This window comes from Antennarius striatus, chromosome 4 (genome assembly GCF_040054535.1).
Source record: "Antennarius striatus isolate MH-2024 chromosome 4, ASM4005453v1, whole genome shotgun sequence".
Lineage (NCBI taxonomy): Eukaryota > Metazoa > Chordata > Actinopteri > Lophiiformes > Antennariidae > Antennarius > Antennarius striatus.
This window is the reverse complement of record NC_090779.1, coordinates 5,802,856-5,822,099: the sequence shown is the minus strand read 5'-3', so window position 1 is coordinate 5,822,099 and position 19,244 is coordinate 5,802,856. Positions and strand designations below refer to the sequence as shown.

General features: G+C 40.9%; 1 protein-coding gene across 2 annotated transcripts in view; it reads left to right on the top strand.

Moving 5' to 3' along the window:
• galnt18a (UDP-N-acetyl-alpha-D-galactosamine:polypeptide N-acetylgalactosaminyltransferase 18a) overlaps positions 1-19,244 on the top strand; it is a 135,789-nt gene that overhangs the window by 91,725 nt on the left and 24,820 nt on the right. For both annotated transcript variants that reach the window (XM_068313971.1, XM_068313970.1), the window contains exons 5-9: positions 502-699; positions 5,962-6,076; positions 12,254-12,439; positions 13,672-13,809; positions 18,106-18,201. In XM_068313971.1, coding sequence (XP_068170072.1) covers positions 502-699; positions 5,962-6,076; positions 12,254-12,439; positions 13,672-13,809; positions 18,106-18,201 — 733 coding nt within the window. The remainder of the gene's footprint in view (positions 1-501; positions 700-5,961; positions 6,077-12,253; positions 12,440-13,671; positions 13,810-18,105; positions 18,202-19,244) is intronic.

The following is a 19,244-nucleotide window of genomic DNA, read 5'->3' as shown; positions in this document are numbered from 1 at the left end:
GACCTCTCCTTGTGCTTCAGCCTTCCTTCATTCTTCATCTGCAGTCAATTCTAACACGGCATCACTTCCAGCACCATCTCTCAAATAAGATTTGAAACCCTGGGAACGGCTTGGAAGGCTAAGCAGAGTGCGCTCGGATCTCTGCAGGTCTGTCAGTGACTGTGCTTTGCCTGCTTGCTAATAGCCCTGACCAGCTCTCCTTGAGTCCTTGTTGTGGTTCTTTAACAGTGTATTGACCATCCTAATCCAATCAGGAACCTTCATTCATTCCAAGGCTTCCAGTATCATCCCTTTGTTTTCCTTTGTTACATGTTATCTTGTAGAAGGTGTTTAACTTCTCTCAATCTGGATCTTTAAACATTATTGGTTATTATCATGGTCAGGTGTCTAATTACATCGTACACACTGAAATTTACATTTTTTGATAGCATAACTATAAGTTGACGCTTATTTTGTTGACTGCTATTCACCCCGTTCACCCTGTGTTCTGTTGTCACACAGGTCAGAACCTATTCTGCAGCGAATAAAGGAAGACCGGACCCGGATAGTGTCTCCCTCCTTTGATAACATCAAGTACGACACCTTTGAGATTGAGGAATACCCGCTCTCTGCTCAGGGCTTTGACTGGGAACTGTGGTGTCGATACCTCAATCCACCAAAGTCCTGGTGGGCACAACGCAACCACACAGCCCCCATCAGGTATGAAAACCACACGGATTGAAGATTTACTTTGGGCTTAGCATGAAGAAGCTATTTGTGAATCTGAAATTCATTCATCTTAAAAAGACAAAGAAAAGGATAAGCAGCTTTATTTTCATAAAAGAAACTTTCTTTCTATGTGAGAAAATGGAGACTCCTAAACATAATACCAACGAGCGTTAATAATTGATACATTGGCTTGAAGCATATTGAAGTAGGTTTGATAAGACGACTTCTCCTCGTGAATAATTATCATGTGCAGGTAAATGTGGACAGTAATGTAAATATTCTCAACCATATGAAGTTCAAGTACCGCCTGAAGCACATCCAGCGAAATACATTTAAAAAATTACATCAGGGGCAGTGGGCGTTAAAACCCACCGGAGGTGACCGGTGTGTGTGTGTGTGTGTGTGTGTGTGTGTGTGTGTGTGTGTGTGTGTGTGTGTGTGTGTGTGTGTGTGTGTGTGTGTGTGTGTGTAGGCTTTGAACATGCATGAAATCAATATTATCATCAGGCTCTTCTGTCCTTTTGGGCAAAGCAACAGATAACAACTCTGTCTGTCTGTCTGTCTGTCTGGTGTTTTATAATTACATGAGTGTGGTATCATCTCAGACTCTCAGACTTTACATTAGTGATGATTGTCTGCTCTTGGAAATCTTTTGAAGGCCTTTGTGCCAATTCATTTTGTTGTGCTTTGTTTTCATACCTTTATTATTTCAGTTATATTTTTGTCACATAAAAATTAGTTTTTCAGCCAGACCTCACCTCTACATGAAAGATTACATAACATAACCTCTAAAACACATTTGAGAAGACAAAGCCAAACACCTTTTCAAAGGAACTACAGTAAGACAGTCCTACTGCACGAGTTGGCTGTGACTTGTACTCTGTCTTGGAGTCATTGATTCTGACACACAAATAAAAAATATGGCAAATGTCATTCAAAATTAGTCTATAAATTAGTGGGAATCCATGGGAAGATTAAAAACAGAAACCTCTGATACTTTCTTTACTTTCTTCTTCTTTTCCTGTTGGCTTTTCCCTTCAGGGGTCGCCACAGCGAATCAATTAACTCCATCTAATCCTGTCCTTTGCATCCTCTTCTCTCACACCAACTACCTTCATGTCTTCCCTCATTACATCCATAAACCTCCTCTTTGGTCTTCCTCTAGGCCTCCTGCCTGGCAGTTCAAAACTCAGCATCTTTCTACCAATATATTCACTATCTCTCCTCTGGACATGTCCAAACCATCTCAGTCTGGTCTCTCTGACTTTACCTCCAAAACCTCTAACATGTGCTGTCCCTCTGATGTACTCATTCCTGATCCTATCCTTCCTGGTCACTCGCAGAGAGAACCTCAGCATCTTCATCTCTGCTACCTCTAGCTCTGTCTCCTGTCTTTTCCTCAGTGACACCGTCTCTAGACCAAACAACATCGCTGGTCTCACCACAGTTTTGTACACCTTTCCCTTCATTTTAGCTGAAACTCTTCTATCACACATCACACCGGACACTTTCCTCCACCCGTTCCATCCTGCCTGGACACACTTCTTCACCTCTTTTCCACACTCTCCATTGCTCTGGACTGTTGACCCTAAGTACTTAAAATCCTCCACCTTCTTGATCTCTTCTCCCTGTAACCTCACTCTTCCACTTGGGTCCCTCTCATTCACACACATGTACTCTGTCTTACTGCGGCTAACCTTCATTCCTCTCCTTTCCAGGACAAACCTCCACCTCTCTAGCTTCTCCTCCACCTGTTCCCTGCTCTCACTACAGATCACAATGTCATCTGCAAACATCATAGTCCATGGAGATTCCTGTCTAACCTCGTCTGTCAGCCTGTCCATCACCATAGCGAACAAGAAGGGGCTCAGAGCTGATCCCTGATGCAGTCCCACCTCCACCTTGAACTCCTCTGTCACACCTACAGCACACCTCACCACTGTCTTACAGTCCTCATACATGTCCTGCACCACTCTAACATACTTCTCTGCCACTCCAGACTTTCTCATACAATACCACAGTTCCTCTCTGGGCACCCTGTCATAAGCTTTCTCCAGATCTACAAAAACACAATGCAGCTCCCTCTGGCCTTCTCTGTACTTCTCTATCAACATCCTCAAAGCAAATACTGCATCTGTAGTACTCTTTTTTGGCATGAAACCATACTGCTGCTCACAAATGTTCACTTCTGCCCTTAGTCTAGCTTCCACTACTCTTTCCCATAACTTCATTGTATGGCTCATCAGCTTTATTCCTCTGTAGTTGCCACAACTCTGCACATCTCCCTTGTTCTTAAAAATGGGCACCAGCACACATCTCCTCCATTCCTCTGGCATCTTCTCACCATCTAAGATCCTGTTGAACAACCCAGTCAGAAACTCTACTGCCACCTCTCCTAGACACTTCCAAACCTCTACAGGTATATCATCAGGACCAACTGCCTTTCTACTCTTCATCCTCTTCAGTGCCCTCCTCACTTCATCCTGTCTAATCTTTGCTACATCCTGGTCCACAACAGTCACCTCTTCTAGTCTTTGTTCTCTCTCATTTTCCACGTTCATCAACTCTTCAAAGTATTCTTTCCATCTTCCCATCACACTACTGGCACCTGTTAATAGACTTCCATCCCTATCCTTAATCACCCTGACCTGCTGCACGTCCTTCCCATCTCTGTCTGTCTGTCTTGCCAACCGGTATAGATCAGTCTCTCCCTCCTTACTATCCAACCTAGCACAAAAGTCATCATAAGCTTCTTGTTTGGACTTTGCTACCTCTACCTTCACCTTATGCTGCATCTCCCTGTACTCCTGTCTACTCTCCTCAGTCCTCTCAGTGTCCCACTTCTTCTTAGCTAACCTCTTTCTCTGTATACACTTCTGTACCTCCTCATTCCACCACCAAGTCTCCTTATCTACTTTCCTTCCAGATGACACACCAAGTACTCTCCTACCTGTCTCCCTGATCACATTAGCTGTAGTTGTCCAGTCATCTGGAAGCACCTCCTGACCACCCAGAGCCTGTCTTAACTCCTTCCTAAAAGTCATGCAACACTCTTCCATTTCAGCTTCCACCATATCATCCTCTGACCTGTCTTTGTCCTCTTCATCTTCCTCACCACCAGAGTCATCCTACACACCACCATCCTATGCTGTTTGGGTACACTCTCACCTACCACTACTTTGCAGTCACTGATCTCTTTCAGGTTACACCATCTACACAAGATGTAGTCTACCTGTGTGCTCCTACCGCCACTCTTATAGGTCACCCTATGTTCCTGCCTCTTCTGGAAGAAAGTATTCACTACAGCCATTTCCATCCTTTTTGCAAAGTCAACTACCATCTGTCCTTCTGCGTTCCTCTCCTGGATACCAAACCTGCCCATCACCTCCTCATCACCTCTTTTTCCTGCACCAACATGTCCATTGAAGTCTGCACCAATGACAACTCTCTCACTTCTAGGCATGCTCTGCATCACTTCATCAAAGTCCAACCAGAATTTCTCCTTCTCCTCCAGCTCACATGCTACCTGTGGAGCATACCCACTAACAACATTGAACATCACACCTTCAATTTCTAGCTTCAGACTCATCACTCTATCTGACACTCTTTTTACCTCCAGGACATTCCTAACTAACTCCTCCTTCAAGATAACTCCTACTCCATTTCACTTCCCATCTACACCATGATAGAACAACTTGAACCCTGCTCCTAAACTTCTAGCCTTGCTACCTTTCCACCTGGTCTCCTGGACACACAGTATGTCTACCTTCCTCCTCTGTATCATGTCAACCAACTCTCTACCTTTTCCTGTCATAGTTCCAACATTCAACGTCCCTACTCTCAGTGCTATACTCTTGGCGCTCCTCTTCTCTCTCTTAGTGCGAACACACTTTCCTCCTCTCCTACTTCGACCACCAGTAATCCAAATTCCACCGGTGCCCCGTACGTCAACAACGCCGATGGCGGTCGTCGTTAACCTGGGCCTCGACCGATCCGGTATGGAAGTCATAGGTTTGATTCACATCTTTGATTTGGCAAAAGTTTTACGCCGGATGCCCTTCCTGATGCAACCCTCTGTATTTATCCGGGCTTGGGACCGGCACAATAAGACACTGGCTTGTGTCCTCTTGTGGCTACATTACTTTATTTACTTTAAATGTCTTTTAAACTTTTAAAATGTAGAAAGGCCACCAGCTCGTCACACAGAGATTCAGTAACAGGAATATTCCACCGGAGGAGATTCAGATATTAGGAGGAAGAGTGAGTTATAGGTAATATCCGTGATTATAAGGCTGTGTGAACAGATGCTCTGAAGACAATTCACTGACCAAAGGTAATGTTAGTATCCTCCACTTCCCCTCCAGAGAAGTAGATCTAGTCCAAATGGGGCTTAACACATTTAAATCTCTCCACATTTTCCACATGTGTGACCTCATCACTCTGTATCTCACTTTGTCAAGTACTTGGCAATCCCTCAGCAGGCCTCCAGGGGCAAATAAAAAACATTACCAAAGTTTCAGAAACTTAAAATCCAATATTTCCACACTTAAACTCTGCCAGCCAGCCAGTGGCGTTTCCTTAGCACACATCCAGCAGAGAAGAAGCAATGAGTGAGTGAGTATGTGGACACCTTCACTAAAATATTATGTGTCCTGTCACGATGAGTAATAATAACCTGCAATTTCTTTGTTTTATACAACTTCATCTCCTCTATTCTATAGGACATGTGATAAAAAATTACATCTGTGAGATATAACTATAAGCAGTGATATTCTGATATTTAACAAATATATGGTGCTGTCATGTGACAGCTTTAGAGAGAGTCTGAGAGTCGGTGGTGGGAGGGCCTCACTTCTGTGAGCTTTTGATATTTTTTAGAGTTCCTGGCTGACAATCTGTGAATCCACAGGGAGGAGAGATTCACAAAAACAAGCAGTTTCTCCAGCGCTGCTGTATTTCATATTGATAAGAGGATATTTGTAGAACTGTCAGCATGAATACTAATAGGAGTTATTTTTCACTCCTGTTGATTCAATTTTGATGTCACTGAAAGATTCAGTAACTTTGCCTGAACCAATATCCTGAAAATGACTTGATATTTCTTGTTTTTATGGAGGCCATCATTCTTCTGAATATAATGTAAAGCAAGTTTATCGTGAAAAGCTACATGCTATGTGAAGAGCATCACAGAAATTCCTTTATGTCTGTTTTTTTTCTCTGACCTCTCTTTCATCCATTCACTCTTTTTCTTAGGAGCCCTGCTCTGATTGGCTGCTTTGTAGTCGACAGGAAGTACTTTGAGGAGATAGGCTTGCTGGACGAGGGCATGGAGATTTATGGTGGGGAGAACGTGGAGCTTGGCATCAGGGTGAGTCTACAGGAGAACCTGCATCTTATGAGCCACTCATTCCCTGTAAACACATTCCAAAACTACATTCTTGCACTTCTGAACTGAACTGAGATATGACTTAGTATGCTATAAAAATATCTGTAACAGTATTTGCACCCTGTCTACTGCAGCAGCGTCTGTGTTGTCACCTTCCAAATTGAAATATCCTGAATGTCAGACACGCTGCAGAAATAATGACCTTTCCTCTGACAGAATGGGAGCTTTATCACTCACTCACATTATTCATGGGGTCTGACTCAACAGAAATGAGCAGATTACTAATGATTTAATAACTGCATGCTGAATTTGGCAATAATATAACATGAGTATTTTTTTTTTTTGACATGGAACCACTTTCCCTGACATTTTTCAGTCAGCATTAAGTCTTAGCAAGAGGTCTGAAATCATTTTCTGCAAGTTTAACTACACTTAAAACAGTCGCTGCAGGGATTTCATCTCTAATCTGGTCTCCAGAGGCTTTGGGCTCTGCAAAATGCACCGTCCTCTTGAGACTGCAAATCACTCCCTAGAGGAAGTGGCTGTTGAAACAGCTTCAAGACTGAATGGACATGCGAGGGATCTGTTGACTCAGGCTTAGTGCAGAATGATGTACATTGTACTGTCAGTGCAGTGCAGGTTTGAATGTCAGCCTGATGCTCTGAGCCACATCACAATGTTCAACTCTTGTGTATGTATAATACACTCAGGTTGAAACATGTCAGATCCAAATTTATTGGACAATCAATGATGAGAAAAAAAACCCTGATTTCCATGCTGTCTCTCACTTTCCTGTTATTATGTGAGATTGTGAAGCAGTCACGCCACGCAGCAGCCTCCATCCCCTGCTTCGTTATTCTAATTTTCTCTAATAAAAGAAATTCACACTGAGAGCTATCAATAAACTGTTGGAACTCAGGAAGGTTTGCATGAAAATATATGATCAAAATAGATAAAACTGAACTTGCAGGGAGAAACTTAAATGCTTGAGCAGGATATTTTTTTTGATGTAGACTTTGCTCAAAAAAAAGTAAAAATCCACTGGCTCACCCATCCATCATTTGAGTCAGGTTGTAGTGTCAGCAGAACCTAACCTTAACCCTGACCCTGAACAGGGTTTTCCTTACTTTCCTCTACACACCAACACTTTTTAGTGCATCCTGGTAGATCCTTATGGGTCCACGGGCCAGATAAATAATTCCTCCAGTGAGTTCTGGTGTCTGCCCAGGGGGCATCTTCCAAGCTGGACTTGGAAAGCTTCCAAAGTAAGACTCCTCAGCGGAATCGGAATCACACTAACCTGAACTATCTCCAGCAGCTCTTACTGACACAAAGCAGCAACTCTATTTCTCTCTTCCTGTGGATGTCTGAGCTTGTCATCCTATCTCTACGGGTGAGTCCGGTCACATAAAAAGAGGAAACTCATTCAGCTTGTATCCGCAAACACAGTCTTTCACCCCTACCAGCTCACATGACCATAGATCAGGGCAAAACCAAAGAAATCATGTCACCTACAAATAGAGGTTCTCTAAGTAAACATAATGTCCCAAGTTCATATTTTTTACTCCATATCCTCTTAATTATTAACCATTGTACCATTTAACAAATATATTATTTAATTGCAGCAGTGAATGTACATGACCTGCTGACCTTCAGTGAATTAGCGAACGATTGTTTTGCCAGATAAGATGGAGATTAGCTGCAAGCAGAAAAGGAAAAGCAGAAGAAATAATCTTTCAGGTCAGCGTGGGCAGATTCTATTTTATTTTATTTATTTAGTCAACCTGTGTCTGTTCTTCCGTCTATCCGTACATGTGTCTGTGTCCATGAGCTTTTGCCAACATATTGTGTAAGAGAAGTGTCTTCTGGAGTTTAGAGATTTTTATCATTTCTATTTTGTAACGTAACATTCAGCTTGGCCTATTTTTAGTCTGGGAGTTTGTGTGGAGCAAAGCTTTAAAAATATTTCATATTTCCTTTATTCACCTTTCCATGGCAACAGCTTCCACCTATTCTTAAGAGTGACGTTTTTTTGTGGAACACATTTTTGTAGATGTTTTCTTTCTTACACAGATTATATTTATAAGACTGGAATTATGTGAAATGTTTCATTTTACATTAACAGATTTTAATATTTTTACATTGATATTTCAATATTGTCTTACTTAAATCGATGCACACATTTACTCTGTCCCTTGGTGATGGAAAATCAGGTGAACTTTCTTTGGACACAAAACAATCCTGGAGCTTCACAGCAAAACAGCACTGGAGCCTTCTCCCTCTGGAAGATGGTAATTTATTATAAATAAATAAATAAATAAATAAATCTGAAAAAGAACCCAACCAGCAACAAACATTCCATACTTCTCCAAGTCTCCGTAAGACTTTAAATCTCCAAGATTAAATTAATTACAAAAATGTTTTTTACCCCATTTTCTGATCTGAAATCTTTGTAGTGTCCTAAACTGGATGAGTCAGTTTAACAGAATGGTCATGTCGACTCTCCATCTGCATCACGGATAGACAGACAGGGAAACACTGCATTGCTATGTTTTTCTGAACTGTTTCTTCAATGCAAATTGCCCTTTGCAATTCTGAGTGTGACTGCATGCAGAGTGGCACTGCAGTAATTGCTTGGTGAGCAGCAATGAGTTGGAGTCGTGTTACAGTGACAGCAGGAGCTGGTTGGGTTCACCTCAGCACAAACAAGGAAAGGCTGCTCGTGATGTGAATTATGAGACTCCAGATATCCCCTTTAAAACAGCTTTGATACGAATTCATAAACCTCAAATGATGCCATGAATAGAAATTAGAGAATCTGCCCCCAGGTTGTTACTGTCTTGTTGTTTCGTCACATCGTAGGTCATTGGTGGTAATGTAGTTCGTAAAAAGCTTCTGAGCAGCGCCATGGCCTTGAGTTTCTCCCTCGGCAGGTTAATCCGACCTCAGTCAGGTATTACAAGACTGATAATGACCCTTCCTTCAGCTGCTAACAGTGAAATTGCCTTGATTTCTTCAGCCACATCCAGGAAGAAACTTCCTGAACATCTGTAGACATTATCACAGGAGAACAGGATTGATAAAGTCGGCTTGGGTGAAGCAGTGAAGCCACAATCAGCTGGTCTCTACATGGGGACACATCTCACCTTTTACGATCGTGGCCCTGGGAGTCTGTGGTTCTTTGTCTAACGTTGGATCCTCCAGCTGTGTCGAGCATCTCTGCACACATCATACTTCAGCCTAAGTACTGAGAGAGTCATCCACACTGAGGCAAATCCTTTGCTTTCTGCTACTGTGACAGTTATAGTGGAAAGACTCTCATAAGCTACTTCTCAGCTCATTTTGCTGGACTCCACACATCTGGGTTTGTTACGAGCAGGAGAAACATGGTTTTATTTACGTCTGCCAAGTCGAATGGGAGTTTTTGAAGGTTTGAAAGGCAACAAAAGGTCAGAACAAACACCTATTGTGTGCTGACATTTCTGTGGCCAACACATCCAGCATCAATGTGTTGTGAACCTGACATCAAAACTCTCCAACCAGTCTCAATCGAACACGTCAGGCACAGATATTTCATCACACACAGTATTGACTACATAAACACATCAAGAATGACAAGAGTCAGTATTTCTTCTGATTCGTATCTTTTCTCCAACGTTGCCAAAGAGCTGTTTGCAGATCGATGATTTTGTAATTCAGAAGTGATAACTTTGACAGAATCAGTTCTGCATATGTGTCTCAAGGGCATTGCTCCGGCTCTAACTTATTCATTACGCTTTGGGTTCAGTCCAAGGTTTAAGTCAGAAAGCAGCCGGTTTTGCTCCGCTCCTATCTCCTTCATGCCAAACACAGGCGTCTTTTGTTATCAGCAGTGTTATTTCTCTCTTCCGTTTTATGCAGAAGCGTTCCGTATCTCTGGCCAGCATGCTCCCATTGTGATAACGATTGTTTTTAAGAAGCTCCATCGGTGCAGCAGAATAATATTGTACATTTTCAGCACTCATTACCTCACACCATCTTTTTTTGATCACAATGGGCGGTCGTCCTCAGCGTGATTTATAATTGACAACATCATTTGTTGTTGCCTTTCGACTCATTCCCTCATTAAAAGTTTTTTTTTTTTTTAAACTCGAGTCAGCGAGTGAGATTTGCTCCACATTAAACCAAAGAATAACAGACTGAGAGACAATTAGGGATGTAAATGTGCTGTTTTTACTTTGGGTGGCACAAATATAAATCTGCCAGACACGAGTCGAAAGTCGGCAGCACACAAGTGTAAAAGTGCAACAACTTCACAAATACATTTTTGTGGGAACCAGTTGACGCGTGACCCTGTTTTATCCCACAAGAGAAGGGTTTTTTTTTTCTTTTTTTTTATTTAGAGCAAGAATAAAAAAACAGAAAAAAAAGTAAAGGCTGTTTTTAAATATGACTTTGGTAGCTGTAATTCTCTCTCCCCCTTTATTTCACTTTCTTCCTCCGCTTCCCACTTTATCACTCTCCACCTTCTTTGTTCACACTCCTTCTGAATCTCTCCCCTTTTTCTCTGGGCTGTCTGCTTTTTTCTCGTCTCCTTCTCTATCTCGCTCAGCACACCCACGCGCTCAGACAAAGGGATTGTGATGCTCGAAGAATAGCTCCTTATACTCTAACCCTGTGTTGTAAATCCCTTTTAGAGAACATTGAGGTATTTCTGAGGGAAGCGTGCTTTATCTCAGAATTTGGGTGTGTTTTGAGCACATGTCTGAGCAGCGAGCCTATGCTACAGTGTGACTGTTGTTTTTTGCTGTAGCGCTTTGCTTTGCGTGGATAGAGGGGATGGGGCTGGCTGGCAGGAGGGATTACGGCACAAAAACACAAAAAAACATGCAGGACTGGAATAGAGAAAACAGACGTTTTTATTTAAACCAGTTTTCCCCAGCTCTTATTTGGCAGGTACACCAAATTCATAATATCCTGCTGCAGAATTTCACAACAAAGATTAAATAAGAACCAATGCAGTCAGAGACTGCAACATCCTGCAACATCCCTGAATTCAAAATTTTACCCTACTTGCATAGGTCAAAGATCAAAGCTAGTGCCCTGACCTACTTTCATAGATAAAAGCAGTAGCTTTGATCTACGGTCTTACACTGGCCTTCTCCCGCGTCTTTCCAACTTATGCAGTTCCTGAGTGTACAAAAGTTGAAGTTTGACCTTGACCTAGTTTTCTCAAGGTCAAGGTCATCATCTCATTTTCATCCCCTCCCCGAGTGATGTGCTTTTTGTTTCATCTTTCTATCTGCAACGAAGATATGCGAAGATATTTGGTGGACGAACGGACAGACGGACGAACACATGAACCCTGACAAATACATCACCGCTTTGAGGCGGGATGTAATAAAAAATGTGAGGTCTGAAGCGTGTTAACATTTTGTAATATACTAACTGACTGTTAATATTTAAAAACACAAACAGTATCACAGCTATGTGTGATTTCACAGTTGAAACGTTTGCAATAGATTGGAATAGCAGTCAAGTTAAACCAGTGATGGGAGGAGAATGAAAGACTTTAAAGTTGTTCAGATGGAGACTTTAACACTAGTTCATTTATTCTGTTTATTCACTGAATACATTTGTACGGCATTAATGCCAGCATAAGAGGTGTGAGACATGTCAGCTGAAGCAACGATCTCACAGCAGAAGCTCCGTCAGGAGATGAGAGCGACGTTTGACACGTAAGCTGAGGGAAAGTTTAAATGTCATTTGAAGACCAAGACATGAAAACGGGTGGAACATCAGAAGGACTAAAAGCAGTTGAAGAGAAAAGATGAATGAAATCGGCTTAGCAGCTGACATCTAGGTGGTAACAGTGGTTGCGATTTTATTTTAGATCCGGAGAGTATTTCTTTAATTGTCACATATTTTCTAACACACAAACCAAAACCAAAAACCCAAGAGGTCAGAGTGTGGAACACAGTTCCCAGGTGGTCCCAGTGCCTCTAATGAACACAGGGGTTACCCCCTTCACTGAAGACCCTCTGCCACGCCAGACGGGGTAGAGGTGATGTCACACATCCTGAATAATAATTTGTTTGCTTAGTTTTGATTTGATTTGCATTTCAGGTAATATTATGGCATTACTTTCACTTACTGATTCCTGGGTTGTTGTGTGTGAAGGTGTGGCAGTGTGGCGGCAGTGTGGAGGTCCTGCCCTGTTCCAGGATCGCACACATTGAGCGCGCCCACAAACCCTACACAGAGAACCTAACGGCACACGTGCGTCGAAACGCTCTGAGGGTGGCCGAGGTCTGGATGGATCAGCACAAGAGTCACGTCTACATGGCCTGGAACGTTCCACTGCAGGTGTGTGTGTGTGTGTGTAAGTGTGTGAGTGTGGGAGGGAGTGGGAGGGTGTGTGTGGGCGTAATGTGTGCATGCTTATTTTTGCCTTGAAACTGCTCCACTAATCTCCTAGCAACCATGACCGGTGCCATCATGGAGGTCTGTGGGTGGAACATCTGATCGTATAAAAGATTGAATATACCTGTGGAGGATTGTTGAAGGATGTCAGAATGAATGACTGGTCATCAGGATGTCTTTGTGCAGAACATATCTGCTAATTTCAGTCTGGGGGGGTGGGGGGTGGCACCTTTGTGTTCATTCTTAGAACCTATAGAATTGTCCACATCATGTCTTTCTTGTCTGTGTGTGTCTTTGCTGCTCTATAATGTTTCACAAATAAGATTCATAGAAGACATGGGTACTTGTGTAGGTAATAGAAATATTTAAAACTTTATAGTTTTATGAATACTTAAATATAGATTCAATGTTTTCAACAGTTGATGGTTTATACAATGTCTGGTTTTGTGATATGATGCAGTCCTATTTAAAGTGTCAGGGAAATGACTTTATATTAATGTTCTCAATCACTCCATAAAATCAGCAAAAAATATATATTATTTGTGTAATTGTGTTTTTACGTGTACTGTATATTAAAAAAACTTTATTCAGTAGAGAGCACTAGCATAGACAGATGGATAGACAGACGGACAGACAGACTTTATTGATCTCAAACTAGGAAATTTGCATCAGTGGAATAGGCTCAACTGGAGTCCTTAACTCCTCTATCTCTCCCTAACTTCATGTTAATCTCATCTGCAGGTGAAGACTCCTCTTCCTCTTCTTTTCAAAAGCTACTTCAGTTCTGGTCTTAATGACATCCTTTCTCTGCAGTGGCCTTGGTTTCTTGCTAGAGGATTTTGACCCTTTGTATTTTTATTCTAAATAGGGCGGAAATGACCCTGAAGTCCTGAATTCCTCATTCTGTACTATTGATCCCTGTCTGACATATAAGTGAACACGGAGGTGTAAGAAAGGTTGTATCGGGGTTTATTTTTCAGCAGAAGTCAGAAAGAGTTCAAATATTTTCTCATTAAACTTTCTAGAAATGACAACCGTGGAATTGAGAGGTCATTTTATCTTTTTTAATGGAATGCACCCATGAGAATTTCATGCTTATTTCTTTCAGCGTTTGAGATCGAGACATGAAATGCTTATATTCTTACCAAAAAACGTGTCTTTATGTCCTTCTTCAGAACTCAGGAATCGACATCGGAGATATTTCTGACAGAAAAGCTTTACGATCCAAACTCCGCTGCCGACCGTTCAGCTGGTTCCTCTCTAACATCTACCCCGAGCTCCGATCCTACAGCGACACAGTTGCTTACGGGGTGGTGAGTTCGACTCCTCCTTAGTTCTCAGTTTGCAACGCTGAATGCAGTAAAGGAGGTGAAGTACATTCAGGCACTGACAGACATGTTTCCACTGATGTTGCTTTGCAGACCTTCATCCTGTTATAAAAGATGTTGGTAATATCTTCTCACTCAAGATTTGACCTAATTTCTGGAGGCGTGGAATGAGCAAAGGGGAATAAGTTGATGAATTGTATGAAAAGATGAGTTAACAAAAACCAAAGACCTTCTCAGGTGATCATGTGATCAACTCTAGAATACCTGTGTATTTTAAACTTTTAACAATTTCCACTAAGTTTCTCAAGTTGTTCACTTTTCCATTATTGATAAGTGTAATTGTACATACATACACTCCTCTGTAAGAGCTCACTTTAAATCATAGCATCGAGGCACTGAAGGGGTGAACCTTTTTACACCACTTCATTTCTGCATGGAAATTCTCCTGTTCAGCTCACGGCTGTGGGAGGATTTTGCATAATTGAAAAATGACAGTAATCTTTTGAAAGCTAGATAGAAATATCCCACCGCTTGGACTGCTCCTGACGATAGAGGGAGAGAAAAAATGAACAGCTCTTTGCTGAGTTGCAAGTATAAAAAACTGTATTCTTCTATCTTTTATTGTGATTTTTGATTGCAGCTTTATTTTAACCTTTCAAACTTGTGAATTATGTGTGGATAGTACAACCACACAGGACGCATCTATCTTAGGTTGAAAGTACCTCAGTGTACCATCTTTATTGACTCTGAACAACATGAAGTCTGTCACTGAGGAGAAAAAGGTTGAAATGGTGAAGCAACCAATGTTTGTGGTTCTAAAGCAGCAGTGAGTGTGTGTGGCTCTGGTATCTGCCTCTATGCCACCTCTGTGTTTGTTGTTCAGAAAACACTTGCGAAATGACGGGAGTTATTTTGTTGACACTACTGAGCATGTGCGGGGGATTTCGGCTTTGAGCGAGCGAGATGAAAGTGTTGCCGCGGTAACATCTGAGAGATGTAGATATGAAAGTTTACATATTTGACTAAAACAAACTCTCACAGGAGAAAGCAGTTGGAGCGAGTACAACAAGTGCTCTGGTGTGTTCGCCATCTGCTTCATCTCTTGGTTAACCTGAAAGAGGCAAATATTAAAAAAAGAGTTCTTTTTATGTATTTGATTTGATTTTAAATTAAAGCATGGATGAACAAGCATAACTCTATATTCTGTCAGGGGTAATAATAAATTAATACGGTCCAGATTACAATTTGATTTCTAGGAAATGAATGGAATAGTGGACACAGACTGAAGTGGTGGGATGTGGAATGATCAGGCAGATGGAGTAAAAAAAGGCTTCGTGAGCCATATTTAAGAAGAGATGGGTAGAAAATGAAGGTCTCTCCTTCTGTTCACTCATCATAAACTTTGAATATTACACCTCTGGGAGTTGGCTTAGTTTGACCCTGCATTTTTATTCATTCATCTTCATATATTAATGTTTGCATTTCGCTCACTTTTATGAGAAATGGCAAAGCAGACCTGAGCTCCACTGATCGTGAATAGATAAACAGCCTTTTCTTTTTCAATTTACACTTTTGCAAGGTCGACTCTATGGCACGAGTTGAAGATGGCCATTGCAGAACTTTTCTAATACTGTGGAAGTGGAGGTGTAGAACGTGGTTTGTGAATTAAAGTATTTGTTGTAATTAGAAAAGTAGTCAGTATCCTTGAGCTGCGGTTAAGGATGCATTTGATTTGCGTGTTACATTGCAGCACAAACACTGACAATAAATGCAATACAGGGATTTAATGAAAAAACTGAACTGTACAAAAAGGGCAGTAAAGGAAAAATAGTGAAGCACAGGAGGTACAGTAAGTGGTTAAAAAGTGAATTAGCCAGGAACCTGTGATGGAACGCAGGAGAAGCGAGACCACAGACAGACTTCTGTATATACAGAGCAGTAATGAGGGGACATGGGGGCAGGTGAGGGCTGAACCCAAGTGACAGCAACACTTCAACAGAGGGAAAACGAGATCAGAACTAACGAAATAGAACAGGAAACAGAACATAAAAAACCTTCAAGATTCAAGGGCTACAAAAGTCCACCCCTCCTTCAACCGCCACCTTACATCATAGAGTGGTTTGAGTGCCCTAATGATCCAAGGAGCTACGTTTTAGGGGGCTTTTGGCCCGCTCCAACCCCTGAAAGATGAAAAGGGCTTTAAAGAATCTCCTTGCTGGTGGGTAAGGAGACGGAGCCCATGCTAAATATAGTAGGTCTGTCTTCTACACATAGTGGGCTCTGACACGTCTGTTCTTTGATGGAGGTTGAAGTCTTTGCTGGTGTTGCTGAACGTCAGAGTGGTAGATGTGCGCTGACTTGTGGTTGTCTCATCTTCAAGAAAGTGAATGAATGAATGAAAATTTGTTGAGACCTATTACAATAAAGTATAAAATTCCCAAATAAACTACATAAATTTAATCTTTTTAATTCTTGATCTTACAAGTACAAATATTAAGGTGTTCCAAAAAATCCTTTGATTTTGTGTTTTTGTGTAGATTTGCGTTTTGATCTTGTCTGAGCCTGTTAAAACACTTTTTAATAACTGTTCCTCTTCCAGTCTGATTTATTGTCCAGATGTACTCCGAACTATTGGTGTCTTTACACCGTTTCGATCGGCTGATTTTTAATGACCACCGGATAAACCTTTTGCTTTTGTTTTTGAATGCAGACTCAGATGAGATCTGATAGCATGAAGGCTCCAAGTCACCTTCAAAGGATCATTAAAGTTTATGAATTGATGAGGTTGGTTTTGATTGGTTGTCTGCAAGGAAGGTTCTGGGTTTGATTCCGTGCGAAGCTTGTATGTTCTCCCCGTGTGTGTGGGGAGCTCAGGTGAATTGATCACAACAATTAGGTTGCGATTGGAAATGATTGGTTGGTTGTTGATTGTATGCTTATGGGCTAGATTTATTTAGATTGACTTTAAAACACCTGTCCGGTGATTTCTTAGAGTTTAGCTACATGCAAAACATTAACATTTTATACCGTGCATAATTTTTGTTTGAAATATATAAAATATATCAAGTAAAATACTATTGTGAATTAAAAGATAACGGAAAAGGGAAGCATCACTAAATTCAAGCAGCATAGCAAAGATTTCAATTTAACCACCCATCACTTTAAAATGTAAATGACCTTATTTCTTCAATGTTGTTAGGAACAAGGCCAAACTGAGGTATATTGATTGTTCTCTTTTAATTCACGCAATTAATCCATAGTTCCTTGTGAAATATAGCCAAATTAAAGGAGTAAACCGCAATGCAGAAGTAGTAGATGTTTTTCCTCTTTGTATTATCACTATTCAGCATCCAGAAAAGGTGAAGGTTATTGTAAAGTGTTTGTATGACTTTCTCCTGGCGAGCTGTAGCCTAATTAGCCAGTGTGGTTTCATTTGTCCTCGCTTTCGCCAAGTAGTACAGCTGTGCAGCGTACCTCTCTGTTTTATGTAGTAATTAGATTTTCAGAGACAGAAAAACAACCCAAGTTTGTGCAAGTAGTGTGTAGAATAATATCGTATCTGTAGATGAAGCCAGGTGTTGTTAACATAATACTGGCTCAAAGCAATATCTTAACATTTTTGAAATGTGTTTTTGTCTGAGAGTAAGATGTGAGAATAACAGTAAAGGTCTGACAGGGTAAACAGACAGCCTGGCTCTATCCTAATGAATTATAAAAAATAAAAATAAAAAAGTTTTCACTGTTGTTTATACATATTTTTCATTATTAAACGAAGGAGACACATGTCTCTTTAATGGTCTAATGTTTGTTAACGGTGTGTTTTTAGCAACGACCACCGCCGTCTGGTTTATTCTAAACTACGCTAAGCTGCTCGTGCAGTCATTTCAGACATGAGATATCAGCTAACAAAGAAACACTCAAGGTAAATAATAATGATTAAAAACAGCCCCGGAAACCACAAAGGTTTTATTGAGGTGCTTCGTGAGAGATAATCATCAGCCTGAAGGTTAGCTGCTTTTTGTCTTCCCCATATTTTTCTGATAAAATAAAAAGCTGTCAAGCTCTGACAGCCTGAAACTGCCTTTTGTGATTAGAGCAGTTTAATCGTGCTGAAAATCTGATGATTAAATATGTATTTGAGTGAAAAATGTCCTCCCCTCCTTTGTTTCTTTGTTCTATTACTCATACTTAATATCCACTTGTATCTGAGACACCGTATACACAGACTATTATCCTTTAGCTCACTTTCTCTCTTTCATGTTTCATCTCTTGTCTTTTCAGCTAAAGAACAGTCTCAGGGACAACCTGTGTTTGGACCAGGGACCTGACACGGACAACATCCCCATCATGTACCTCTGTCATGGTATGACACCTCAGGTCAGTGGAGCTTCTTCTATCCTGTCTGTTCTATTTTTTTCCACTTTATTCTGCCTCTTCAAACCAGCCATGAAAAACCTGCTGCAGAGCGATTTGAGCAGCAGATAACTGAAGTCTGCTTTTTTTTAATATATTTTAAATAAGGGATCTTGAGAGAGCAACTATTGCATGAAGTTACATGCAGTAGCAGAGCTGAATGGGTGCCTTCTCTTTATTCTGTACATATTGAAAAGGCTATGTAACACCACAGCTAATAAGTTGTTGTACTTATTTTCAACATCAAAATAAAAACTGAATGAATTTATTTTTTAATGTTGTTCGCAGTTTGGCAGCAGAACCATTTTTGAAACACATCATTGACTTTCGTAAGTTTTGTTTGTGTCCACATGATGCATTTAGATCTAATATTTACTCTGCTGCCCTCCTCTGGGGGAAATGTCTGTTCTCCAGCTGGCTGCTAACTCAGTCAATCTGTTTCATCCTGGTGGGGTCGGGTAAAGTTGGTTTGTAGCGCCGACAACCAACTCCCTGCTCGTAGAAACACTGCTGAGACACTTCAGACAGATCAATATGTCAAAAAGATGCTGGAGGAAAAGTAGATATAAAAAAGTGCAAACAACTGTGTTTACATCACAAATAATCCTTTAACGATTGTTGATATAAAAATGTGGTTTGGGTGGCTTCAGTCATTCAGTCAGGAGAACATTGAACTATTTGTAGTTAAAGTAGGCTGGCTTTCAGACACTCAAGTGAGTCCTTGAACATTTGGGTGTTAGAATTTTTGAACTATTGAATTTGTAGTTTGTGTGAATGAAAAATTCATATTCTAAATGAGCAAGTCAGCTAATTAGAGCAGAGCTATACAAGCAGCAAAGGGCGAATATAACTCTGCTGTAACAAATTGTTATGGACTGGGGGTTTTTTTTCTTAGGAAGTTAAACTTTTCTGCCTGTGCAGCTGAAATTATCTGAAAAGTAATAATCGAGTCACTAAGGGCAGTCAACGTCTTTATCAACCTGCTGCAGATTTAAGACCATTTAATA